We start from the raw sequence: 27,998 nt of genomic DNA, 5'->3' as shown, positions 1-27,998 counted from the left end.
ATGGATTTTCAATAGAAAAGACAATGACTACAAGACCAGCTTGCAAATCCTGAATCTTCTACCCCTCTCTCTTTATCACGAGCTGCATGTACTATTAACCTTTATATCCATCGTTAAGAACAAAATTGATGTTGAATGGAGGAACTACGTTAGCGTTGGGGAACAGCAAATTACCAGAGCTGGTCAAATCACTCAGTATAAATGCAAAGTTTACAAGTTGCAAAAGCAAGAAAGGGATTTCTGGTATAGGGCTGCCCACCTCGCAAATTTATTCGGCCGGTATCTCTCAGGAGATGTGTGCGAAACACCGAATATCAAGGGGAAGCTTTCTGATGTTTACTCATTGTACTTCGATCAAAAATATGACTTCAACAATGTCTGCACTTGGAGGATTTTCTGCAACTGCTCGGACTGCAGAGACCTTAACAAACTGAATCTGTGACAGTAATTACCAAACAGGGAACTTATGAAACCCCTGGGACTGAATCCCTAAAGCCTTTATTATTATTATTATTATTGTCGACCGGTGAATAGTTTCAAAAGCCGCATTTTTTTTATCAGAGCTTGAAAGATTAGAGCTAACGAGCCAAACAACGAGCCAAATTGCAGCTAAGTAGCCACGTGTGCAATTCGCGCTCATCAACCCGTCAACTAGGACCAAACCGTCAGCGCATATTAAAATTTTGTTTGATTAAATAATATTGTCGTCTATTTGAAACGTCGTCATGTTGAAAATCATCACTATATTTAATTGGTTTTACATTGTATTTGTTCAATGTTTCTAGGCGTATAATACGCGCGAAAAACGATAATGGTGCAAGTGATATTGACCGACGTGTCAAAATCTAGACTTTTCAGAGTAGCCAATCAGAGATGAGGAATATAAACTCCTTATTTTCGATTGGGGCTCAGCGCTAAATAATGAAGACAATAATTTTAATGAACAAAGGTACGACGTGGAATTTTTTTGGATACAGCAAAATCTTGGAATTTGCACCGAGCCGATAGGAAAAATTTGTATTCTGTTACCAGAATACAAAAATTTGTATTGCGATAGTTTCAAATAGTCTTACGAAACACTGAGGCTTCCCCGCTTTCCCCGGGAATAGCCAAATGCATTAGATTTTCCGTCAAAACATTCAACTATGTTGATTCAAGGTTAAATGGGCGCATAATATAACGATGGCAATTTCTCAGCCAATCCGAAGCCTATATTTTGACACGTTGTTGATACTTTTAGATTTTTTCCAAAACAACCCTTCGCTCACAGTGACGCAAAGAAAGTTAATAGTAGTAAGACCAAATTCACGCTTTGTCACGGGGGGACGTCCCCCCCCCGTGACGATCCGTGAGATACATTTTTGAGGTCGAAAAATTGTGTCTCTCAATTTTGCCAGAGGGACAAAAACTTGTAAAAATTTTCTCGATTTGTGCCGTGGACAAAAACTTGTAACATTTTCTCAAACTTGTGGGGACAAAAACTTGTAAATTTTTTGTCAATTTCGAGCGGTGAGAAAAACTTTTCAAATTTTCGTCAAATTTGTTCGGTGTGCAAAAACTTACGATATTTCCAGCTATTTTGAGCGGGGATAAAAACTTGCTAAAATTTCACCGTTTTCTGGAATTATTGAAAAACTTGTGAAAATTTTGCAATTTCTTGGGGCCCATTAAGTTAAATTTAATTTTTAAAAACTCTTAAACCCTTTTCAGTCAAAAGGACTATTCATGGGTTTTTGAAAAACATATAACTGACGTACCTTTTCTTTATTTCAATCTCTTGATAAGTTTTATGTAATATATCAACATTTAAAGCAAAATGGAGTCCAGTTTTGGTGGTTTTGATCCAACATCTGTTTTAATTTGATAGTTTTATTGACCATATGTTATCCCAGATTGGTGAGTGTGGGCAGATTAGGAAAAACCAATAAAACTTCGGTGTCAGGGCTCCAAATTGAGAATTGTTGTCTCTGGTATGAAATTTGCAGCGTCAGAGGTGAAAAGAATGCAACTTTGCAGAGAATAAGGAAGAAATATACGTCTGAAATGGACAAAATAAATGCTCACCTATGTGAAATGTTCCGAAAAAGTACTGAAAAAGTGCTTGAAAGTGTGCGTAAAACAATTCATCTACCACGTTTAAATGATGGGAGAGTTAGAAATCGAGAAAAAAAATGTGTAATTTTGTTGTTTTTGGACAATTCTATGCAAAGTACTTCAACAAAAATCAGTTCCATTATGCACAAATTGTTTTGCATTGTGAATGAAAGCTAGTGCAGACCGGTAAATTATGTAACATAAGGTGTTTGAGGGATAATGCAAATGAGATCACGTAATATAGTGTAAAACTTGGGGGAAAATTTAAAAAATGACGATATTTTAACGGGAAAAACTGATGTCCGGCTGAACCTCACTGCGTAATTTCGGCAAAATGATAGAATGAGCAGTCTATTTCCCTTATATACTTAAGAAAACTAACTTCTTTTTTTTGTGAAGGAGATTCTTTTTTTTCTTTACTTTAATAAACAGTTTTTTTTGTTCTGTTTTTTTTCTCCTGATAGTTTCATGGCACTTACAATAACTCTAGCTGTATTTCTATAATGCTCATCTATTTTTATCCAATCTGGACTTGTTTTGCCGACCTCTAATTTATTGAAAGCAGACTGATGATTAATTTTAAACTGGTGCATATGACAAAACATGTTTCTGATTTTTTGTTTCGCAAGTTATGCTCTCGGCGTTTTTGATTGGTTGGCCGAGTTTTAGGAATTATTATGTCTGCTACATGATCCAACATGTGTGTTTCATTTCCATAAGCAACTCAGTGTGGTCATCTCAGCTTCTCTGATTGGTCAGTCGTGTTAAAGCTTTATTACCGTCTTGCAAATGTTTGAACACGTGTTGATTTATTATCAAAGACAAGGTGTGGTCTCTTTTATTACCATAAGCAATTCAGTGTGATCGTCTCAGCTTCTTTGATTGGTCAGTCGAGTTTAGGTTTTATTACCATCCTGCACATGTTTGAACACGTGTTGTTTTATCAAAGACAAGGTGTTGTCACAAGTTTGAGTTTGTGTTTAAAAAGAAAGTAGTATGTCGTCGTCTCAACATTACTTTGATTTGTATCACGATATCGCATGCTCAATAGAATGTGTTCTGTTTACTGTGTTAAATTAAAAGTGCAGTGAAAGCAAAAATTCAATTTCAAGTGGAACAATGTGTCTTAAGACGAAAAATGGAAAGAAATGTTAGTTTATATAACACGGAACAAACGATACTAACAAAATAGTTTTCACGCTAGAAGATCTCAGAAACAAAAGAAAAAATGTCTTTAATTGACTTTTCGAAGTTGATATCAAGTTTTCGTTTCTTTGGAGCAAAGCAAAGGCTCACTGGTGGTGTCTCAAGACTGCTGCTGGAATTTTTGGAAACTTCAGCTGCCTCGGGAGCTGAGGGAGTTGGCGTTGAGTCTGGTAGTGGAGAATTTAACAATAACGACTTTCTCTTTTTTGTAAGTTTCATATGCTGTTGTTCTCAAATCGAGATTGGCCTCTTCTTTCAAAAAAATTGCCACCGGAGACATGTTCAAACTTTGAAGACAATTTTGCGGTTAATGAATTGTTGTGGTAGTTTATCAGGTCGTGAAAACTTTTGGTCAGCTTTTTCATATAATCAAAAGATAAAACAATTTGTTCTAAAACTTAAGAATTGAGTATCAATCTATATCAACTGTGCTATAATAGTCTTTTGAAGTCACGTTTTGAGTATAATTAGACTGTTAGCAATAGTAAAGAAAGAGAAAAAGAAATGAGGAAAGACTGTGAAAAGATTTTGCAAACAATTTAAACTTGTTGTGGAGCAAAGATTTGAATTTTGTGAGCAACCAAACAGTATGCAAGAATTGAAAGAAATGATTACATGTAATGGATTGTTTTTCTTACTTGTTTAGGCGTGTTGCTTCTAAGAATAGCTCAAAACAATACTTGTCAAGTAGAGCATAATAGTTGGATATATTTGATTTTTATCTTAGCCAATCAGAAAACAGCAAAATTTGAAATTTAACCTTATGTCTAGTAAGGCGAAAACAGAGTGACTACAGACAGTGCAACAATGCGTTGTTTTAAGTCCTATCATAACTAATGGGAGAGTTCGTGAACAAACAAAAACAACATGCAGTTAGCTTTGCGGTTATTGGTTCTAAGTGGTTAAAATTATAAAAATAAAAACTAGATAAGTTAGTCTGTCGCTGTTATTAGAATGACACAATCTTATTCACTCGTTGTTTAAAGATTGTTAAAAATAAATGGTTTAGACTCTTCAGAAAAAAGCATTAAAAATTTTGTAGGGTTGCAGTTTGGTAATTGAAAAAAAAGACTTGGCATGCGTTTTGATCAACCAGTTGTTTGTAGAAACTGTTTGAAAACGTTCACGTGAAATACTTATCCATTTCTACATGTTATCCTGAAAAATCAGTAAGATCAAACTATTTCCCGGCAGCAAGTGAATACTTTAGTGAGTTGGACTGCTTTGATCACGATATTGCTCTAAAGTTGCGTCCATATGGAGGTCTAATTGGCATTGACAATTCATCTCTCGACAAGTATATAAAAGTATCAATAATTTTACGTTTGCACGCTATTTTTCCAACGCAGGTGGTTTCTTATACGAACTATATAACCAAGGACCTGGTTATTCTTATATGCTTCCGTGGAAAAGCAGCAATTGTTTAAGCGGGCATTTGTCGGGAATATTATTTTGCTTTCATATAAAGATTTTTCATTCGTCAATTTTTCACTTATTGGAATGCTGAGCAGCAAAACGGTTGTGTTAGACGTTGAAGAATTTCGTTACAGAAAAGAAAATTTTTTTGTTAAAGAGTTTGAAAATTGTACTGATGACTACTTTGGGAGAGTTAGAAATCGAGAAAAAAAATGTGTAATTTTGTTGTTTTTGGACAATTCTATGCAAAGTACTTCAACAAAAATCAATTCCATTATGCACAAATTGTTTTGCATTGTGAATGAAAGCTAGTGCAGACCGGTAAATTATGTAACATAAGGTGTTTGAGGGATAATGCAAATGAGATCACGTAATATAGTGTAAAACTTGGGGGAAAATTTAAAAAATGACGAAATTTTAACGGGAAAAACTGATGTCCGGCTGAACCTCACTGCGTAATTTCGGCAAAATGATAGAATGAGCAGTCTATTTCACTTATATACTTAAGAAAACTAACTTCTCTTATTTTGTGAAGGAGATTCTTTTTTTTCTTTACTTTAATAAACAGTTTTTTTTGTTCTGTTTTTTTTCTCCTGATAGTTTCATGGCACTTACAATAACTCTAGCTGTATTTCTATAATGCTCATCTATTTTTATCCAATCTGGACTTGTTTTGCCGACCTCTAATTTATTGAAAGCAGAGTGAAGATTAATTTTAAACTTGTGCATATGACAGAACATGTTTCTGATTTTTTGTTTCGCAAGTTATGCTCTCGGCGTTTTTGATTGGTTGGAGTTTTAGGAATTATTATGTCTGCTACATGATCCAACATGTGTCTTTCATTTCCATAAGCAACTCAGTGTGGTCATCTCAGCTTCTTTGATTGGTCAGTCGAGTTAAAGCTTTATTACCGTCTTGCAAATGTTTGAACAAGTGTTGATTTATTATCAAAGACAAGGTGTGGTCTCTTTTATTACCATAAGCAATTCAGTGTGATCGTCTCAGCTTCTTTGATTGGTCAGTCGAGTTTAGGTTTTATTACCATCCTGCACATGTTTGAACACGTGTTGTTTTATCAAAGACAAGGTGTTGTCACAAGTTTGAGTTTGTGTTTAAAAAGAAAGTAGTATGTCGTCGTCTCAACATTACTTTGATTTGTATCACGATATCGCATGCTCAATAGAATGTGTTCTGTTTACTGTGTTAAATTAAAAGTGCAGTGAAAGCAAAAATTCAATTTCAAGTGGAACAATGTGTCTTAAGACGAAAAATGGAAAGAAATGTTAGTTTATATAACACGGAACAAACGATACTAACAAAATAGTTTTCACGCTAGAAGATCTCAGAAACAAAAGAAAAAATGTCTTTAATTGACTTTTCGAAGTTGATATCAAGTTTTCGTTTCTTTGGAGCAAAGCAAAGGCTCACTGGTGGTGTCTCAAGACTGCTGCTGGCATTTTTGGAAACTTCAGCTGCCTCGGGAGCTGAGGGAGTTGGCGTTGATTCTGGTAGTGGAGAATTTGACCGAGTTCTATTGTCTGGACTTTTGGGGCTGGTTAGAATCCTCCACAAACTATCAAAAATTTCTAGGTGACTCCAATAGCCTTCCTGATTTTCGTATAGAGGAATCTCTTTGATATCATAGTCATAAAGAACTTTCCTAACATTTTCATCTATCGTCTCTGGATTGAACACAAATTCTCTTACGTAGCCAGTAACATGATCGATCGTGTACTGTGCTCCTTTCGTCAGCGCTTTTTCAAATCTGAATGATTGGATATAGTCAAAAACCACAATTGGTAGTGCCATGTGGTTAATTGTAATCCACTCTTTGTCCCGCAACTCTTGTTTAACAATAACGACTTTCTCTTTTTTGTAAGTTTCATATGCTGTTGTTCTCAAATCGAGATTGGCCTCTTCTTTCAAAAAAATTGCCACCGGAGACATGTTCAAACTTTGAAGACAATTTTGCGGTTAATGAATTGTTGTGGTAGTTTATCAGGTCGTGAAAACTTTTGGTCAGCTTTTTCATATAATCAAAAGATAAAACAATTTGTTCTAAAACTTAAGAATTGAGTATCAATCTATATCAACTGTGCTATAATAGTCTTTTGAAGTCACGTTTTGAGTATAATTAGACTGTTAGCAATAGTAAAGAAAGAGAAAAAGAAATGAGGAAAGACTGTGAAAAGATTTTGCAAACAATTTAAACTTGTTGTGGAGCAAAGATTTGAATTTTGTGAGCAACCAAACAGTATGCAAGAATTGAAAGAAATGATTACATGTAATGGATTGTTTTTCTTACTTGTTTAGGCGTGTTGCTTCTAAGAATAGCTCAAAACAATACTTGTCAAGTAGAGCATAATAGTTGGATATATTTGATTTTTATCTTAGCCAATCAGAAAACAGCAAAATTTGAAATTTAACCTTATGTCTAGTAAGGCGAAAACAGAGTGACTACAGACAATGCAACAATGCGTTGTTTTAAGTCCTATCATAACTAATGGGAGAGTTCGTGAACAAACAAAAACAACATGCAGTTAGCTTTGCGGTTATTGGTTCTAAGTGGTTAAAATTATAAAAATAAAAACTAGATAAGTTAGTCTGTCGCTGTTATTAGAATGACACAATCTTATTCACTCGTTGTTTAAAGATTGTTAAAAATAAATGGTTTAGGCTCTTCAGAAAAAAGCATTAAAAATTTTGTAGGGTTGCAGTTTTGTAAGTGAAAAAAAAGACTTGGCATGCGTTTTGATCAACCAGTTGTTTGTAGAAACTGTTTGAAAACGTTCACGTGAAATACTTATCCATTTCTACATGTTATCCTGAAAAATCAGTAAGATCAAACTATTTCCCGGCAGCAAGTGAATACTTTAGTGAGTTGGACTGCTTTGATCACGATATTGCTCTAAAGTTGCGTCCATATGGAGGTCTAATTGGCATTGACAATTCATCTCTCGACAAGTATATAAAAGTATCAATAATTTTACGTTTGCACGCTATTTTTCACAACGCAGGTGGTTTCTTATACGAACTATATAACCAAGGACCTGGTTATTCTTATATGCTTCCGTGGAAAAGCAGCAATTGTTTAAGCGGGCATTTGTCGGGAATATTATTTTGCTTTCATATAAAAATTTTTCATCCGTCAATTTTTCACTTATTGGAATGCTGAGCAGCAAAACGGTTGTGTTAGACGTTGAAGAATTTCGTTACAGAAAAGAAAATTTTTTTGTTAAAGAGTTTGAAAATTGTACTGATGACTACTTTGACTGTGCGTCATTTTTACCACCAACAAGTTATAGTGAATTAACAACTGAAAAAAAGCAATCTTTCAGTTGGTTGCGTTGAAATTTGCACGGTATTGATTGGGACATAGGCAAATATCCCTATATTTATCTTACACAAATAATTCAAAGCGTTCACTTGCGGAATCCTGGTGCAATAATCTACGCTAAGGGAGAAGAAAAAGTAAACTTTTTGTCACATTTGCTTGAGTGCTCTATTATTGATATAAATTTACTCTCGTGTCCTTCGATATCTATGAACTATTTTTTACAAAATTGTCAAAATCATTCAAAGGGCAAAAATTTTTTCAACAAACATTGTGCAAAAGAAAAAGCCATTTTCTATTTCAACTGGTTAACAAATGAGAGAGGAATTGAAGAAAGTGGAAGCACCCTTGTCACCGAGTTCAACAATCTGCGCCTTGATTACGGGGGACGGGAATCTGAGTCTTTCAATTTCCAAAGAGGACACCATAATAACCGGAAACCAGTTTTTACAGAGAAAAGTTAAATTGTTGCTGACTGAGGACGAAATTCGCACATTTACTCATTTAGTATATTATATTGAACCTATTCTTCAGCGGAGAAAGCAAAATGTCAACAACTCAACCAAGAGTCTGTCCTCCCAGACTGTTACTGATGTCGAAGCACCCGGTTGGTGAAGAAATTGACGATTCTTTAGTGCCAAAAGAGATTCAAGACTTGGTGAAGGAAGAAAGGGTGCACAAAGTTGTTCATTATGACAAGACTGAGAGACTCTCTGAGTACGTTTTGATTCATATGAAAGACTTTCTACCTGAGTTCAATTGCTATGAATTGTTTTATGTAGAGTGATTTTTTTTTCTCAATACCTTCAAAAAATTTATTTTGTCTCAAGTTGGAGGTAGTAACAGTTGATCAAGTTGACGCTGTTGTAGAAGAAAGTTTTTTCAAAAAAGAAAGTAGCAGCACATCTTCATGGAAATTTTGTAATCAAACAACGTTGCCATGGTCATAAGTTGTTGTTTTTCGTTCAAATGTTTGTTAATTTACTGCTAATATCACTTTGCATTGTTAAATTAACCGTTCTAAAACCAAATTGTGAAGAAACATCAGTTTGGATATCAATATTGTCAAGTTCAGTTGGATACATTTTACCAAATCCAAGACTATGAATAAGATTATATCTACGAAAGATAGGGTCTTCATGGCCGTTGTAGGGCCTTCAGGTTGTGGCAAAACAGAGTTAATTTTCAAAATAGTGAATGGAAACACACTTTACCCAAAATTCAACAATGTTATATTTTTATATAGAGAAATGCAAAAGATATACATCAAAATGGAGAAAACACTTGGTGTCACGTTTAAAAAGTACGCCAATTTGGAACTTTTGATTAGCCTTGCAAACTGTCTTCTGATAATAGAGAACTCATGCGAAGAAATTTACAATGACAAAGAATTTGTTAAATTGGCAACTGCAGCACGTCACAAAAAAATTAATGTTATTTATATAAAGCACAACCTTTATCAACAGAGCAAGTGGTCTCGTACAATAGACTTGAATACAACACACATCATTTTGTTAAAATCAGTTCGCGACATTCGAGTCAAATTTTTAGGCAAACAGTTTAACTTTGCTAAATTTTCAGGACATTGCTATCAATTGGCAACGAAAGAACCTTTTGGGCATTTGCTTATTGGTCTTGATCCAAAAACTTCTGATTTTTTTTACGATACTGTTCAAATATTACTGAGCCAGGTCCGACAGTTTTCTATCTTCCATCTGATAAAGCAGACACAACTCCCCTAAACAATGAAAGAGAAAAAATTATCTATACTGAAGCAAATGGTGCATTTGCAGCCAAAACAGTAAAGGAAATTTTTGCGTAGTTGTGATAGTGATGTTATACTGGTTTTGTGTGAATGTCTTACAATGTTTTACTGGGCCATGTTAGAGTGCAAGTAAGAGACTTAGAAAATTACAGACACATATTTGAAGGCGTTCTCAAGAAAAATTCATAAACGGCTAAACGACGAGCAATTTTACTAACAAAAACCGATTTAGAACTGATTCAACTCAATTTCAAATTTTGTTTCGTCTATTTGAGTTAAGCGATGTCAACTGCTGAAGAATTTTATTTGATTCTCAAAAATCGGTTTATGAAGTAACAACCATATTCCTCACAAATTCTAATTGATCCCAGAGTTCAGCATACAGGGGCTCAATTTCCTTTTTGAACCGTATGCGACCAAATGAAAGCATTGACAAAGAGAACCAAGAAATTTTGGATACAAGGGAAGCAACTGATCCTACTGAGTTGTCAAAATTACATACGGACAAAATTCTTCGAAATCTCAGCATGCTATTGCCAGCAAAATTTACCAGGACAGAAAAAGTAGTTAACCTCATTAAAGAATCAAAAAAAGTTGATTTAGACGAAAATTAAAATTTCATTGTTGACGGAACAGCAACAGGAATAAATGTTCCCATTTTTCTGTATGATTTGCAGCAACCAACTAAAAAAAATAATTAATCCAGATTAATTCTAGATCGTAGATGCTTTAAACATTAAAGAAGACTTGGTGATCAACAGTAATGTTAAAAATTGCGATCCGGAAAAGAACTCATAGAGTTACCAAACAAACAAAGAAAAAGAGAACTTTTGCGCCAAAAAGAATCAAGCACAAAGAAACCGGCCAATTACTTACAGAGGAATCCTCAGACGCCGGAAGTGGTTTCGAAACCTCAAAGGAAGACAGAACTCAGCAAGAGGAGAAAGACTGGGAGTCTTTAGACGAATGAGAAAAAATTGCTTGAGTTAAAATATACGAAAGGTACGCCCGCAGCATACGGAAGCACAAAAAATTCTACAAAAGAGCACAAATTTTAAAACAAGTAAAGTGAAACTGTTTCTAGAAGGCCAAAATGCCCACACAAAGCATAAAAAATATATAAAAAGATTTCGAACACGGAAAGGTCTTGCTTACGACCTATATGAGATTTGGTCGCTAGACTTGGCTTATGTGGATAAATTAGCAAAAAGAGAACAAAGATGTAAAATACTTGTTGGTTGCGGTTGACTGTCTCTCACGTTATCTACAAGTCGAACCCTTAAATTCAAAGTACGCCACAACAGCAGATGCGTTTAAGAAAATGATTAAGAATAAGCAACCTAAAAAAGTGTGGGTAGATGCTGGTACTCTTTAGCACCCTTTGTCAAAAAAAAAAGAAATTGAAGTTCACAAAACTTTTAGCGAGAAAAAATCGGCATTTGCGGAAAGAAATATACGATTGCTCAAGAATTTGATAAACAAGTATTTAGAGGACAAATGGACATACTCGTATTTTAATCAATTGCAGAGCTTTGTACAAACCATTAACTCTAGAGTGAACAGGGTAACGAAATTTGCGCCAAATAAAAAACAAAGAAAGACGTTCCTTTCTTGATATCATTAGTTTTTAATGCTTCAGCAAAACTAGTTCGTCGACCAAAGTTTTACGTTGGGGACTTTGTGCGAATATCAAGAGCGGATCTCCTTTTTAGAAAAGGATACAAGCAAACATTTACCAACGAAGTTTTTGAGATTTACGATATACCTACAAAAAATCCGCCTGCTTATGGCCTCATTAACGCATCCCTGGAGCCAGTCAAAGGAAAATTTTATGAATTAGAGTTGGTCAAATTTAGAGACAATAGTAGTGAAATAACAAAACATGAATGAATTCAAGGTTCACTTAGTTTCGTCAGCCTCTATGAATATTTTTCCTCAAAACACCTTGTCTTTCAAAAATTAACTCAACGAAGAAATTATTTTGGAGGTGGATTGCCGAGTTGCACTAAGTGAAATTATATTCCCGGCAAAAATAAATCAAGTGAACAAAAGTGATTTGAAGATAATTTCTTCTGAAGGCCTTAAGTTTTATGAGAAAAGTATTCCATTTGGTGCTGTCTCCAGACCATACTTAGGAGAACGAGCAATCATTGGAGTTGGTTCCTATGAAAATCGTGACCATCCTTTGAGATCCTTGAAAACAGCAACCGGATTGCCTCATTTTGAATATCAATTTTAAAAAATCAATGGCTTTTGTTCCTCTTTTTCGGTAAAAACGAAGGAATTACTTTTCCGGATAACAAAATTCCGAGTAAAATAGGTTTCAGCGGTATTCATGATGGGTCTGGTTATCACATTGGATACAAGATTTTGGAAAATTTTTGAAATCTGACCATGGCAGGTGACGAAGAAAAAACATTTGCTGGTGATTATCCTTTTGATTTGTCTGCAGGGAAGCAACTGCTTTTCATTTACGTTAACATAAATGAGTATCAATACGTAGGTTATACTACAGCTTCTCTTATTCGAGTCCTTGATTCAAAACAACGCCTGAAAAACGGTAGCCCCTGCGAAATAGAGCCAACACGCAGAATTGTTTTCAGCAACTTGGAATACAAAAAGTTATTATCAAAAAATCTTCAGTCAATTGAAATTCAATTGCGGACAGAAACTGGACAATTAGTTCCCTTCGCTGGAACAGGAAAAGTTATTTTGACTTTAAATTTTATAAAGTTCGACTAAATGGAAGCCTACTGTCAACAGCAATCAGTGTCACCATACTTTTGGACACTATCGCTAACGAGGAAGTGGTTTTGGGGCTTTAGCAGCAGGTATTGGCAGAGCCGCATTACCGATTAAAAGAAAGTTTCTTTGGCCTGTAGCCAAAAAGATTGGACGTGAATTAATTGTTCAAGCAGCTCCTGCGCTGGTAGATGTAGATACAAAGAAAAAGTCTCCAAAACAAGCAATAAAGTCTACTATTCAAAAAACTGTAAGAAAACAAGTGGGCGGGTCAAAATCAGGACAAATGCGTAAGTTGAAAACCAACGGTGAAAAGCCAAAAGATTTCAGTCGTAAGAAGAAGCCTTTGACGAGAAGTCGGTCAAATTTCATTTCTTAAGTTCAAAATGATTACTAATTTACTGCCCGCTGAAGCAACACACAACACACTTGATTTGTTTGAAAAACAGCCTCTGCTTATTACCTTTGACAATGCTTTTACTCAAAAAGTCGGACCATCATATTCTCCGGACGGTCCAATGCTTGAGTTTGAAGTTTTGGGTGATCGGAATAATTTCATAGATTTACGAAAAATTCTCCTTGAAGTTAAATGCAAAATCTTCTGGAACAATGACGGCAATTTAAGGACGGGAACTGATGCAACAAATACAGACGCGCCATACTTAAGCAACAACGCATTATATTCTTTATTTTCAGAATGCACTGTATCTGCTAATGGTGTTAAAATTTCTAAAAGCAAACGGAAACTATGCGCAAAAAGTATTCATTGAAACGGAGTTGTCTTCAGGAAAAACTGCAAAAAACCTTTAGCTAGTTTGCGAGGGATATTATTACGATGATGAGCCAGCTAAAATTGATGCGACCGATGGTCGCGCGGACGACGTCGCGGCCAGAAAAGCTCTTATTGTTAATTCCTATGAAAACTATTTTATTGGAAAGCCAACTAGTGATATTTTAACTTGTGATAAACACCTACATAGTGGTGTTAATCTGAGAATTTCATTTAGAAGGTCTACAAATGAATTTGCTGTAAATCAGAGTCAAATAAACCTTACAAAGTTAAAGTAATTGAAGCTAATCTCTATGTTAGAAAAATTACAGTAGCGGATCATGTATTGACGGCAATTGAGAAAACTCTACTAAAAACGCCTGCCGTGTTTCATTATACAGACGTATTAGCACGAACTTTTTTAGCTACAATTGGAATAAGAAATTGGAGCCATGAGGATATTTCATCGAAGGAACCTGTACGACGTATGATAATTGCAATGGCAACAAATCAAGCATACCGCGGAACTAATCGCACTAATCCTTTTCACTACCAGAAATTTAATTTGGGCCAGATTGTTGTTTATAGAAATGGTCAACCTAGTATTGGATCTCCGGTGTTAACACATTTTAACCACCGCATTTACTTCAATACTTTGGAAGACTTGGATTTTCTTGACAAAAGTGGGCATGGCATAACTCTGGACAATTATCCCAATCACTTTATTCTAGCTTTTGACTTAACTTCAACGCAAGAGGCTTCTCTTAATTTCATTCATCCTGAACTTACAAAATTGCTCAATTTCGGTTCAACTTACATTTGACGGAGCATTGGCAGCCAACGTAGAAATTTTATTTCTGGGTGGAAGAAGCTCAACGTTTTATTTTAATTTGGAACGCATGGTGACAAAAAACTCAATTATCACCTACTCCACCGATGGATAGTGATGAAATACGCTATTTGATAGGAAAATGTATTCATTTGAAATATTATTTTTATGGAGTTTTTGCAGCAGACAATTTTCCAAAACTAACAAGAAAAGGATTTAGTGTAGTTAATGTTTCACCAGCGCAATATGAAGGAAGTCATTGGATGGTTATTTTGTTTCACGAAAACAAAGTTTATTTGGCTGATCCGCTTGGAATCCCGATACAAAACTACCAAATATTGTATTCCCGTCTGGTACAGTTTTACAATGAAGTAACTCAAGTACTCAAACTTAAGCCAGTTCAAAATCAAAACTCAAAACTCTGTGGACTTTTTTGCATTTATATTGCACATGTGATGTTTGGTTATGGATATCCTTTGATGTTGAATATGAACGATAATGATTTGCTACGCTTTGCTAATCATATGCTCTAACATTTTTTTAATTAACTTTTTTGCTCGCTCAATTCTTTCTTCAAAGACAACAGAACAAGAAAATTGTTAATTTAAAAATTTCGATTCCATATTACAATTTGTCAAAATCAAACTATTATCAACATGCAAACAACCATAGCCACTTTTTTATATATCAAGTATTTTTGAAAGCTCACCGTACATACCACCATTATAAATACTATAAAATCTTTCAATCGTACAAGTAGGCAAAAAGTCAGTTTGCGTTTGAACATCCTGTGTCATTATCATGTTGATATTTCGTAATTTTTTCGTAGAAATTGTAACAGTTAGATTGTGCTGGTCGTTGTAACTGACTGCCTCTTGATATTTTTCCATCACTTCACCATAATTCACTATTTGAGAAGACCCCCGAATGAGAAATTGAAAACAAGTGAAGAGACATGGTATTGTATATGGTTTAGAAGAAGTATCCTTGAAGTACTGCGGCAATTGATCAACAGCAGCAATGAGATGATAATGAAATTGTTGTATTTTGCAATGATCTTCATTTTTGTGCTGGCTGTATGCGAAGATTTTGTAAGATAAGAATCAGACTGAGGCTCACTATTGCAAATAAAATATCGAAAAAATATTTGGAATTCTCGAAAATATTCAGGCGTACGTTTAAACATTGCTTCAACCATCTTCTTTTGCTGTTTAATTCTCTTTATCACTCTCTGAGGCTTTTTGATTTTTTGAATCTGCAGCTACGACTTTGACCATTTGTTTCTAAACTGTAACCAGGCTGTAACTTCCTTTTGCCAGAACTGCTCTGCTCGTTCGCAAACTTTGAGAGAGTTATTCTTCTGATAGCATCAATATTTTCTCCCACTTCCCCCAATTCCTGCATAGAGAGAGTGAGTTCTTTGTTGAAGCGAAATTCGTTGTCTCCGATTTCTTTTTCGAAAAGTTCAGCGATATATAAGCTCCAGTATTATCATATGTTTTCACACAGGCAACTACATATCGTTTTTTCAGAACGCGCTATATCATGATAAAAATGAAAGTAATCTTGAGACGACGACAAACTACTTTCTTTTTAAACACAAACTCAAACTTGTGACCACACCTTGTCTTTGATAATAAAACAACACGTGTTCAAACATGTGCAAGACGGTAATAAAGCCTAAACATGACTGACCAATCAAAGAAGCTGAGACGATCACGCTGAAATGCTTATGGTAATAAAAGAGACCGCACCTTGTCTTTGATAATAAATCAACTCGTGTTCAAACATGTGCAAGACGGTAATAAAGCTTAAACTCGACTGACCAATCAGAGCGGCTGAGACGACCAAACTGTATTGCTTGTGGAATTGAAAGTCACATGTTGGCTCATGTAGTAGGCATAATAATTCCTAAAACTCGGCCAACCAATCTCAAACGCCGAGACCAAAACTTGCGAAACAAAAAAATCAAAAGCATATTTTGTCATATGCACAAGTTTAAAACTAATCCCTAGTCTGCTTTCAATAAATCAGAGGTCGGCAAAACAAGTCCAGATAGGATAAAAATAGATGAACTTTATAGACATAAAGCTATAGTTATTGTAAGTGCTATGAAACTATCAGGATAACAAAAACAGAACAAGAAAACTGTTTACTAAAGTAAAGAAAAAAAGAATCTCCTTCACAAAAAGAGAAGTTAGTTTTCTTAAGTATATAAGGGAAAAAGACTGCTCATTTTATCATTCTGCCTAAGTTACGCAGTGAGGTTCAGTCGGACATCAGTTTTTCCCGTTAAAATTTCGTCATTTTTTGTAATTTTCCCCAAGTTTTACACTATATTACGTGATCACATTTGCATTATCCCTCAAACACCTTGTGTTACATAATTACCAGTGTGCACTAGCTGTCATTCACAATGCAAAACAATTTGTGCATAATGGAATTGATTTTTGTTGAAGTATTTTGCATAAAATTGTCCAAAAACAACAATTTTTACTTTAAAATTACTCATTTTTTTCTCGATTTCTAACTCTCCCATCATTTAAACGTGGTAGATGAATTGTTTTACGCACACTTTTAAGCACTTTTTCAGTACTTTTTCGGAACATTTCACATAGGTGAGCATTTATTTTGTTCATTTCATACGTATATTTCTTCCTTTTTCTCTGCAAAGTTGCATTCTTTTCACCTCTGACGCTGCAAATTTCATACCAGACACAATAATTCTCAATTTGGAGCCCTGACACTGACATTTTATTGGTTTTTCTAATCTGCCTACACTCACCAATCTGGGATAACATATGGTCAATAAAACTATCAGATTAAAACCAGATATTGGATCAAAACCACCAAAATAGGACTCCATTTTGCTTTAAATGTTGATATATTACATAAAACTTATCAAGAGATTGAAATAAAGAAAAGTTAAGTCAGTTATATGTTTTTCAAAAACCCATGAATAGTCCGTTTGACTGAAAAAGGTTTAAGAATTTTTAAAATTTAAAATCAATTTAATGGACCCCAAGAAATTGCAAAATTTTCACAAGTTTTTCAATAATTCCAGAAAACGGTGAAATTTTAGCAAGTTTTTATCCCCGCTCAAAATAACTGGAAATATCGTAAGTTTTTGCCCACCGAACAAGTTTGACAAAAACTTTACAAGTTTTTGTCCCCACAAATTTGAGAAAATTTTACAAATTTTTGTCCGCGGCACAAATCGAGAAAATTTTGTACAAGTTTTTGTCCCTCTGGCAAAATTGAGAAACACAATTTTTCGACCTCAAAAATGTACCTCACGGATCGTCACGGGTGGGGATGTCCCCACTCGTTACAAAGCGTGTACACGGATTGTCACGGGGGGACGTCCCCCCGTGACAAAGCGTGAATTTGGCCTTATTACTGTTAATTACCAGAGAATAATTACATTTAAAAAGATTATTAGCCCATCATTTCAAACGTTTTGATATCCGAAAAACAATTAATTAGTGAATAATATTATTAAAGGAGACGAATAATTCCCAAAAGCGAAAAAAAACGTTGAAAACATATACAACACACAGAACATAAGAAAAAGTTCGCTAGATTGTAATTGAAATTCTGCTAATAGTGCCACTTCAATAGTTAAATTTTTTTTAAAAAATCAACTCAAAAAGATCACCAAACAGTAAGAATGCCAAAAACTGTGATAAAGTTTTTTTTGAAGAACAAAACATGAATTGTTCCAAACAAATTTTGTTCGATCAAAACTGGCCAGCATAATTGCACTTTTATAATGTGGAAGGATGTGAAAGCAAATTGTTGATTTATCATTTAGCGTACCTTTTTTAAAGAGTATGCGGAAAATTGTTTGTCATATAGTTCCAATTATTTTAGATTGAATATTTTGATTTTTTTTCGTATTTCGAGAGTGAGTTTTTTGCTCATGTGCGGCAAAAATAGTTTTCATGTGATAAGTGTTTTCAGGTTGCACAGTTGTAATTTTTAAACTTGTCATAGAGGCTCTAATTTAATATTGCCAGTGTTTGTCTCATAAAATAGTGTTTTATCTGCAGTTTTTTGAAATTTCGTCTTTTATTCTCACAAGTGAATGGTGTCATAAAACGTTTTAGGAACCGCAATGGCTGTTATTTAATTGTAAGAAAACTGTTGTCAACGAGTTAATGAATTTTTGTTTTCTGCATTTGTTTTTCATGTTTTTCCAATGCTCTGTGATCGCTTGAATGTATTCATAAAATTATTATGTTTTCTACTATGTCCGAAGATTTGATGTTCTAGTTATGCGTGGAACTGTTTCGTTGTGCGATTCGCAGTGCTTTTTTGGCGTTCAAATATTATTTTAAAATAAAACAGTTTTGCTGTTATGTTTCTGATTCAAATTGTTTGCTAATCATCCAGGTTTTCAAACGAGTTGCAAAGTTGCAAGTGAGATTTGGACAAAAAAATGTTTAGGAGTTGAATTAAAATAAAAGTCAGCTGATAGAAAAAAAATTGATGAACAAATTCTCATTGATTTTTTTTTCAATTTGGCTACGACAGAAGTGTGAATTTAAAAAAAAGTTTTTGTCGCTATTTTTCTTCATTGAACTCATTGACAAACTAGAGAAGCACCACTCTGTTCCTCATAGTCCTGAAGAACGCAAAAAACTTCGATACAAACAAAAAAATATTTCAGAACTTATTAATCGGAAATATTAATCTTGTATTTTGTTCATTTCATACGTATATTTCTTCCTTTTTCTCTGCAAAGTTGCATTCTCTTCACCTCTGACGCTGCAAATTTCATATCAGACACAATAATTCTCAATTTGGAGCCCTGACACTGAAGTTTTATTGGTTTTTCTAATCTGCCCACACTCACCAATCTGGGATAACATTTGGTCAATAAAACTATCAGATTAAAACCAGATGTTGGATCAAAACCACCAAAATAGGACTCCATTTTGCTTTAAATGTTGATATATTGCATAAAACTTATCAAGAGATTGAAATAAAGAAAAGGTAAGTCAGTTATATGTTTTTCAAAAACCCATGAATAGTCCTTTTGACTGAAAAGGGTTTAAGAATTTTTAAAATTTAAAATCAACTTAATGGACCCCAAGAAATTGCAAAATTTTCACAAGTTTTTCAATAATTCCAGAAAACGGTGAAATTTTAGCAAGTTTTTATCCCCCGCTCAAAATAGCTGGAAATATCGTAAGTTTTTGCCAACCGAACAAGTTTGACAAAAACTTTACAAGTTTTTGTCCACGGCACAAATCGAGAAAATTTTTACAAGTTTTTGTCCCTCTGGCAAAATTGAGAAACACAATTTTTCGACCTCAAAAATGTACCTCACGGATCGTCACGGGTGGGGACGTCCCCACTCGTTACAAAGCGTGTACACGGATCGTCACGGGGGGACGTCCCCCCGCCCCCCCCCCCCCCGTGACAAAGCGTGAATTTGGTCTTAATACTGTTAATTACCAGAGAATAATTACATTTAAAAAGATTAATAGCCCATCATTTAAAACGTTTTGATATCCGAAAAACAATTAATTAGTGAATAATATTATTAAAGGAGACGAATAATTCCCAAAAGCGAAAAAAACGTTGAAAACATATACAACACACAGAACATAAGAAAAAGTTCGCTAGATTGTAATTGAAATTCTGCTAATAGTGCCACTTCAATAGTTAAATTTTTTTAAAAAAATCAACTCAATAAGATCAGCAAACAGTAAAAATGCCAAAAACTGTGATAAAGTTTTTTTTGAAGAACAAAACATGAATTGTTCCAAAAAAATTTCGTTCTATCAAAACTGGCCAGCATAATTGCACTTTTATAATGTGGAAGGATGTGAAAGCAAAATTGTTGATTTATCATTTAGCGTACCTTTTTTAAAGAGTATGCGGAAAATTGTTTGTCATATAGTTCCAATTAATTTAGATTGAATATTTTGATTTTTTTTCGTATTTCGAGAGTGAGTTTTTTGCTCTTGTGCGGCAAAAATAGTTTTCATGTGATAAGTGTTTTCAGGTTGCACAGTTGTAATTTTTAAACTTGTCATAGAGGCTCTAATTTAATATTGCCAGTGTTTGTCTCATAAAATAGTGTTTTATCTGCAGTTTTTTGAAATTTCGTCTTTTATTCTCACAAGTGAATGGTGTCATAAAACGTTTTAGGAACCGCAATGGCTGTTATTTAATTGTAAGAAAACTGTTGTCAACGAGTTAATGAATTTTTGTTTTCTGCATTTGTTTTTCATGTTTTTCCAATGTTCTGTGATCGCTTGAATGTATTCATAAAATTATTATGTTTTCTACTATGTCCGAAGATTTGATGTTCTAGTTATGCGTGGAACTGTTTCGTTGTGCGATTCGCAGTGCTTTTTTGGCGTTCAAATATTATTTTCAAATGCCACAGTTTTGCTGTTATGTTTCTGATCCAAATTGTTTGCTAATCATCCAGGTTTTCAAACGAGTTGCAGAGTTGCAATTGAGATTTGCACAAAAAATGTTTAGGAGTTGAATTAAAATAAAAGTCAGCTGATAGAAACAAAACTGATGAACAAATTCTCATTGATTTTTTTTTTTCAATTTGGCTACGACAGAAGTGTGAATTAAAAAAAAAGTTTCTGTCGCTATTTTTCTTCATTGAACTCATTGACAAGCTAGAGAAGCACCACTCTGTTCCTCATAGTCCTGAAGAACGCAAAAAACTTCGATACAAAAAAAAATATTTCAGAACTTATTAATCGGAAATATTAATCTTGTATTTACACTAAACGACAATCAGATGAGAAAAGAAAAAAAAACGACAGAAGATGTTTCTCTAAATTAACAGATGCTAAAGAAAACGTCAATCCATTGGAAAAGAAGCTTTCCTTAAAAAACATGTAAGAGATCTCTTCCCCGGAAATCTAGGGAAACTTTAAATTCGAAAAGCACAGTTTATAGTAGAAACACTGAAAACTAACCATCCCCGTGAAAAAAACGGAAATTGAGAAAATTTTTACCTCCCGAATTTCCAAGTGCAAAACATATTTTCCAACAACAAAACAATTAAATCAACCTAAGAACATTACAGGTTGTCAATTGGTCAAAAAATTCTTCAAATGATTTTAAAAACCTGGTGTCAAAATGGCTTTTGAGAAAAAGGAAAAAACAGATATGTGCATTCGAGATTCGTAAAAGTCACAGGTTATAACCTGGAGACCAGGTGAAAACTTTCAAATGAATCGTTTTTTTATTGATAACGAACTTGAAATGTTTTCATGACGAGCGGCAATGTTTTTTCTTTACTGATATTGTGATAAAACGAGCAACTCGCTAAAATTTTTATGGCAAGTAAAGATACCCGTTTCTCCTCAGAACACAAACACTTTCCTACAACATACATGTGGATAAGCATTGAATGTTTCGGTAAAGTTTCAATAATAGTCACTCCAATTTTCGACTTTTTTCATTTAATATCAAAACGAGGAATCAATTTGAAGAGAGAACTAATTTCGTTTTTTGTTGTTTTATTCACAATTTTTTTCGCGGGTTTTGAATCATAACGCAACTATTAAAAAAACAAATGTAATAAAAAAGTCTGTTCTGACAAAAATTTTTCAAATTGGCTGTCATCTGACAAATGGGCTTTTGAGTCGTTATCGCCTCAGTCCAAACAGAATGTGAGATTTTAGGAGATTACCGTTCAATGTTAGCCTGTTTAGATACGAAGTTAAGATGGTGCATAAGAAATGCGGCTGTGTTGAAAGTGGGGCATTTTTTATGTTACATTTTTGCTATTAATTGTCATATGTATAGTATTTTAACTGATTGTTTATAAATTTATCTTTTTTTTCTTAAGAAAAATTTTGAAAGCATCTGAACATACATTTCATATAATTCATATAATATTTTCCTTAAAAACAAGGGTTTCTTTTAAAAAACATTTTCTTTTAAAGAACATTTTCTTTTAAAGAAAATCATACCAGGCTAAATTAAGATTCTTATCAGTTCACACACGAAACAATTTTTTTTTAAGTCGTGCAGGGAACGTAAATGCAAATGCGTTATGAATTGTATGACAGAATATAAAATCTCTATATGAATGCAATGAAATTCTGATCAGTGTCATAGCAGAGAAATTGAGACCTATTTATGTATTCAAAATGAACTCAATTATTTGCAAATTTGCGCCTGAATTTTGTTTTTAAAAATTGCTTTTAGTAAATGCACTCACCAACAGCTGTTTCAGCAGTTAAACGGGCTTCACACTCACATATGTAGATAATTTTTGTGCTTTTTTTCTTTCTTTACAGAGCAGTACCCCTTCTTTAGTGAAGAATGAACTATTTTGTGGAAGTCAGCGACAAAAAAAAAAGAAATTGCATAGTTACTAAATAGTATTATTGCTTCCTTATGGCATTAAAGTGGGGTCTTTTATATGCATTAAGATACGTTTTAAGGAATTCACGTTGTAAAAGGACCAATTTTTCCACTTTATGTGATATGGGTGCTGGTTAGTAATGTCATCGTAATTGATACAGGCAGTAAAACTGTGGTTTGTCACCAAATAATTAAGTTGAAGATGTCATTATTTCCATTATGTTACCAATGTTTGATTTCTTGAGTAAAAATACTCGATTTTGCCACTTTTCCACGGGTTATCAAACAAATATATTAGTATATCAGTGAAACCGGAAAAAACAGAGCCTTTTTGGTGATTAGTTTCAATAATCCCCCCCTCGATACTAATCCTGGATTGAGAAAACCATTAGGACGTTTGCAATAACCTATCATTGGTCACAAGAAAAATTAAGTCTTTGAATTGGGTCTCAAATGATTACAAATCAATTCGGGCTAAAAAAGTTATTTCTTATTTTATTGCTCATGTATGCTTATGACGAAATTTTATTCTTTTGAAATTAGCCAATGTATCTTTAAACAGTTACATGACAATATGCTAAACTACCCAACATCATTAAGTACACGTTTTATCGATTGATTTCTTTGTTCGATAATTCAAATGCAAATTAGTTCCCGGCATTACAAACATGTTTCATCAAATTTAAGCGGATAGTTTAATCTGATGTTCGGTTGTCATAGTTTCATATCAAGTCCCACGGCATGGCCACTGAAGCTTAGAAGTAGCCTGTGAGTCATTGCCAAATGCGCTAGTTGTACAAATAAAATTTGAAAAATATACTTTGATAAATTCTAAATCATCTCACTTAGATAACATGCTGTATAGTTCTTCTGCTAGTTTCAACATTCGGATATACTCTTGCGTATTTTATTTCTTCAAATTGAGTGTTTTGTCAAATTGCGTATTTGTCACATTGGGTAATTTGACATTGGATATTTTGGCTTTGGGTATTTTGTCCTGACATAATTTCAAACACTTACAGTTACTCCTTATATTTTAATGTGCCTGAGAGGCTCTGATATTAACACTGATATTTTTCGTGGTCTAGGACACAGAAGTTGACGTGCTTGCAATGGACGTATGTTACGGAGACATTGCCGATGATGCTCCTAAGACGACGACTCCCCCAAAATTGGAAACGGAAACAAAAACGAAAACAAAAATTAAGCCAACCCTTAAGAAAAAGAAGCAAACCAAACCATCATCTACGAAAACCAAAAAATTACGAATCATCAGGTGGCTAAATGAATCTGCTGGCATACCAATCGTTGCTCTAACGGTGAGCCAAACTTATATATCCCATAATTTTTTTCGTCTAGACTTGTAAACACTTCGCATTCCAATTCGAAATTTAAAAATTGCGTAATATAGCTTTCCATTTCTCGAAAAAAATTTTCAGGTTTATGTGATATATCGCGAAGATCAGAACTTAGAGTGTTAACTTAGTGTTAACTTAGAAGTTAAAATTTCGTTATAAAAAAAATTTCTTACCTGACTTTGGTGAAGTAATATTACTGAATAATGGCTACTAAACTGAACCGAACCGATGCTTCAAATACGTTCATAACACAAGTTTTTCAGTGTACATAAACCATAAATTTGAGCGATTAATTCGACAATCCCACCATCAATGACGACCATAAACCAACTCGATTATATGTAGATACCAGTGATATGTTCTCAAGTAATTAATTAATGGTTTCTATAATATTAATGATTGAATAATATTAATTCATCATCAAATAATGTTTTCTAATAAACAGTTTTATTGTTCTTCGTGTCTCTTACTTTCAATAATGGCAAGTCTCATCGGCCCTCAAATCCAGCATTATTTTTCACTTATTGCAGCATTATTTTTGCACATTGTTTTTGTCGAGTGATATGTGAAATTTTAAAAGTTTTCCATCTCTTCCTCATTTGGTAGACAATTAAATAAAAACGTTGATGAGCGGGAGGGGAACATTACGTGGGAGCACATATTACCGAAGCTCCTTGTCTATATAAGAATCCACTAACACAGAATTTAGCATTCCATGCATTGCGTTCATCTTCAGTATGGACATACTCGCTTCGGGACTTTAACCAGTGTTATATCTGGACACGCTTATTGCAAAAATGAATTTTTCATTGATATATTTTATTGTTTTATTTATTGTCACGTATGTTTGTGCAATACTTTCGCTTTTGAAGATCTACAGCGATCATCCATGCATATGGTCTGGGACAATATTTCGAGCGCATTTTAGTCTGGACAATGGTCTGGAAGTCGTCTGGACAATAGTCTGAAACATGTCTGATCAGGGATCACTTCGGTTTGGAACTCGTCTGATCAGAGGCGACTTCGAGCGCATAATGATCTTTGAGCGCACACTTGTTTGATCAGAGTTCACTTCGGTCTGGGACAGTCTGAACAGAGGTCCCACTTGTCTGGGACGGTCTGATCTGAGACGATTTCAAGCGTGACCTCAAACTGGGTAATGTGGTGCTAAATACATGGAGACAATTATAACTTAATGGGGTTTTAAAAAGGTGCGAAAACATTTGTATTTCTAATTTGGAAATAAAATTGTTTGAGACATCAACAATTTTCAGCTAAATGAAACAGATGCCACTGTTGTCCACAAAACCAAAAACAGTTCCTTCTTCTGTATAGTAGCTTATTAACCTTCAATTTTTAAACGTTTGAAGAACTTTCTTATGCGTTGCTAGTTTTAAACTTTAGTACACTAGTTTTTTAAGCAACAGATTCTGTAACAAAGTCTAATTGTAAATATCGAAAATTATAAATTATTCCTGTAATATATTCCAATCAAGAAGATCATAGCAGAAAAGTTTAATAGTTATTCAGAAGCGAGTCTTTATAAAATTTATTGCCAATTTTATCAAAAATTACAAGAGAAGGACAGTCTTATCGCCGAGAAGGTGATAACCGTGAGTGAATTCTTTAACAAATCGGCACAAGTAACAACTATTTTATCTATAATAACACCAAAAATAAATGTGAGTGCAAAAACCGAGGTTTTTTTTCGACGATTTGAAAAATTAAAGATCGAGGAGAAAATTTTTTTTTATAATTGTTAGTAGTATCATCGAACACCCGGCATGAGATCGGACTTTTCCTCAGAACTGCAGTATACATGCGTACCCAGGCTTGTCGACAAAAGAAAAACCGCAATTATTACACAGTTTCGATAAAAAAAGATAAAAACAGTCATTTTAAAGGATTGGAGCAATGCTAATCTAAAACAAAAAAGTGATTTAGAAAACTTATTTTCAGATTACAAAAACCTTGTCTCCGCAATAAAGGAAGAGTTCAGTCCCGTAACATTGTTATTGATGGAAGAATCTCCCTTAAAAAACTGCCGAAAAACGAACTGACAAACAACAAAATTTATGATTTCAATGAAATTTTGCGCGAGTGTATTACACCAGAAAACCAAAAAATTAAAATACTTCTTGTCTGCAACTTGTTAACTCAAATGGCAAAATACAACGCTCTCTTTTACGATAATATACATTTTAATTTTCAACAGGAAATTCCGTTTATTAAAAATGCAAGTTCAAGTCATTATATTTTAACATTTTGTAATCTTGTTCGTTTACAATCATTGCAGTATTCGCAAAGTGCGTTCGTGAGTAGGTCAAACACTTACAAACCATAGAGGCAAACATATCGTTATAAAATGGATTTTAGTTGCAATTTCTGTTGTTTTATAGGTGTTTTGCAGCGTGTAATTCTTTATAATCACATTTTGCTTAAAATGGCAGGTATTCGACTTAAGGTTATCTCGAACAACTTCAATTAAAAGAAGCTGTAACAGCAAACAATTTGCCTTAGCATCCAAATTCAACATTTCTTTTTCTCGTGGTTGTTGTATGGTACCTTCTACTAAAAATTGGCGGGGTTGGAATAAAGCAGGGACCAATTTTGCCACATGCATTTATGATGAAAGAGTTAGAATTTTGTGATTCCAGAAAAATAATTCTACATCACAGCGCCAGAAGTTTAGCAGGACGTCTGCTGTTGAAAAAACTCATTTAAGAAATTGTTTACAACTGCATTTATGAGTTCAGTGAAACATGGTTGTCACAAAATCATCCAGTAGAGTTTTGGCATGCAGATAAGCCAAACCTTGACTGTTTTCGAAAAGATCGCATCCAAACAACAAAAACGAAGGTTGGCGGTATTATAATGCACATTCCAAAATTTTTAAAACCTCGTCTTTGCGATGATCTCAACTGATTTCCAGATGCAAATTCTGAAAGTCTATGGGTTGAGTTGGGCTTACAAGAAAAGAAATGCGTACTAAGTTTATCATAATCTTCCGAAAAAAAATTGTTAGCATGTTTTGCGAAAATTTGTGCTGGGAATTGATCTTGCTATGGCTGAGAGAAATTTTGTCATACTTGCTGGATACTACAACTTTAACTATATTTCAATGCACGACAGAAGTTTGCTGCATTCTGTAATTTCTCCTTATGATCTTAAACCATCGAATATTGATACAGCTACAAGAATGACTAACTCTTCTTCAACTCTTATCAATTACATCATAACCGAGTATTACTAACCGACTATTCATAACCGAAACAGGCATATTAGCGGATTCAATTTTGAAAACTGATCATTTTGCAACAATCATAGTTCTTAAATCTGTGATTCTAAATTCAAAAACAACAAAAACAAAATTTTTTGACAAAAAAACTATTGAGCCGTAGCGTTTTAAAATCTTTCTGAAATTTAAGACTGGAAACACTTTTACGGTGAAATGACGGGAAATAAGATGTAATTAGAATATCAAATAATTAATAACAGCTTTCTATTAACAATTATAAAGTTTTTAAGATTTATCGATGATGAAACTAAAAACAATTTAGTTCGTCAAAAAGAAAAGCAACTTCTCTAGTTTTTTGTAGTTAAACAGTAAAAAAGTCATATGAAACTTCATTCAAGATCTGCGTAATACAGAAAAGACTCAAACAAGAAATCAATCTTTATAAACTGTTTTGGAAATAAGATAACAAAGCCTATGGAAATTGCAAATCTTCTTAATTACAGATTTTCTACTCTCGGAGAGTTCATTGGCTTGCAACAAACAAACAATATTCCACCTAAAACTGTTCCGGGAAAATGTTTCAAATTCCGATACATAACAAACGTGCTCATAAATGTGCTCATAGATTCATTTCATACAAATAAACCACTCGGTCCTTCGAAAATACCAGCTTGGGTAATAAAAGTTGCTAAAGCAGCGCTAGCGGAACCACTATGTTATCTCAATAATCATTTCATTACAGAAGGAAAGTTTCCAGAAGCTTGTGTAACTCAACTTTTCAAAAACGGAAATCCCGAAGACCCACTCAATTGTAGACCTATTTCTATCACTTCCGCTTCGTCAATAAATTTTGAAAAAGCGTTCAGTTCACAAATCACAAGTTTCCTAGAA

General features: G+C 34.0%; 2 protein-coding genes across 5 annotated transcripts in view; both read left to right on the top strand.

Annotated features, from left to right (window-relative positions):
• Nucleotides 1–27,998, top strand: part of LOC142343317 (uncharacterized) — a 199,289-nt gene that overhangs the window by 107,116 nt on the left and 64,175 nt on the right. The gene's annotated exons all lie outside the window — the stretch shown is intronic.
• Nucleotides 1–27,998, top strand: part of LOC142342525 (uncharacterized) — a 50,892-nt gene that overhangs the window by 16,465 nt on the left and 6,429 nt on the right. For both annotated transcript variants that reach the window (XM_075393872.1, XM_075393873.1), the window contains exon 4: nucleotides 23,600–23,830. In XM_075393872.1, the coding sequence (XP_075249987.1) occupies nucleotides 23,600–23,830 (231 nt within the window). The remainder of the gene's footprint in view (nucleotides 1–23,599; nucleotides 23,831–27,998) is intronic.

This window comes from Convolutriloba macropyga, chromosome 7 (genome assembly GCF_964194025.1).
Source record: "Convolutriloba macropyga chromosome 7, txConMacr16.3, whole genome shotgun sequence".
NCBI classification, from domain to species: domain Eukaryota; kingdom Metazoa; phylum Xenacoelomorpha; order Acoela; family Convolutidae; genus Convolutriloba; species Convolutriloba macropyga.
This window is presented reverse-complemented; position numbering and strand designations above follow the sequence as displayed.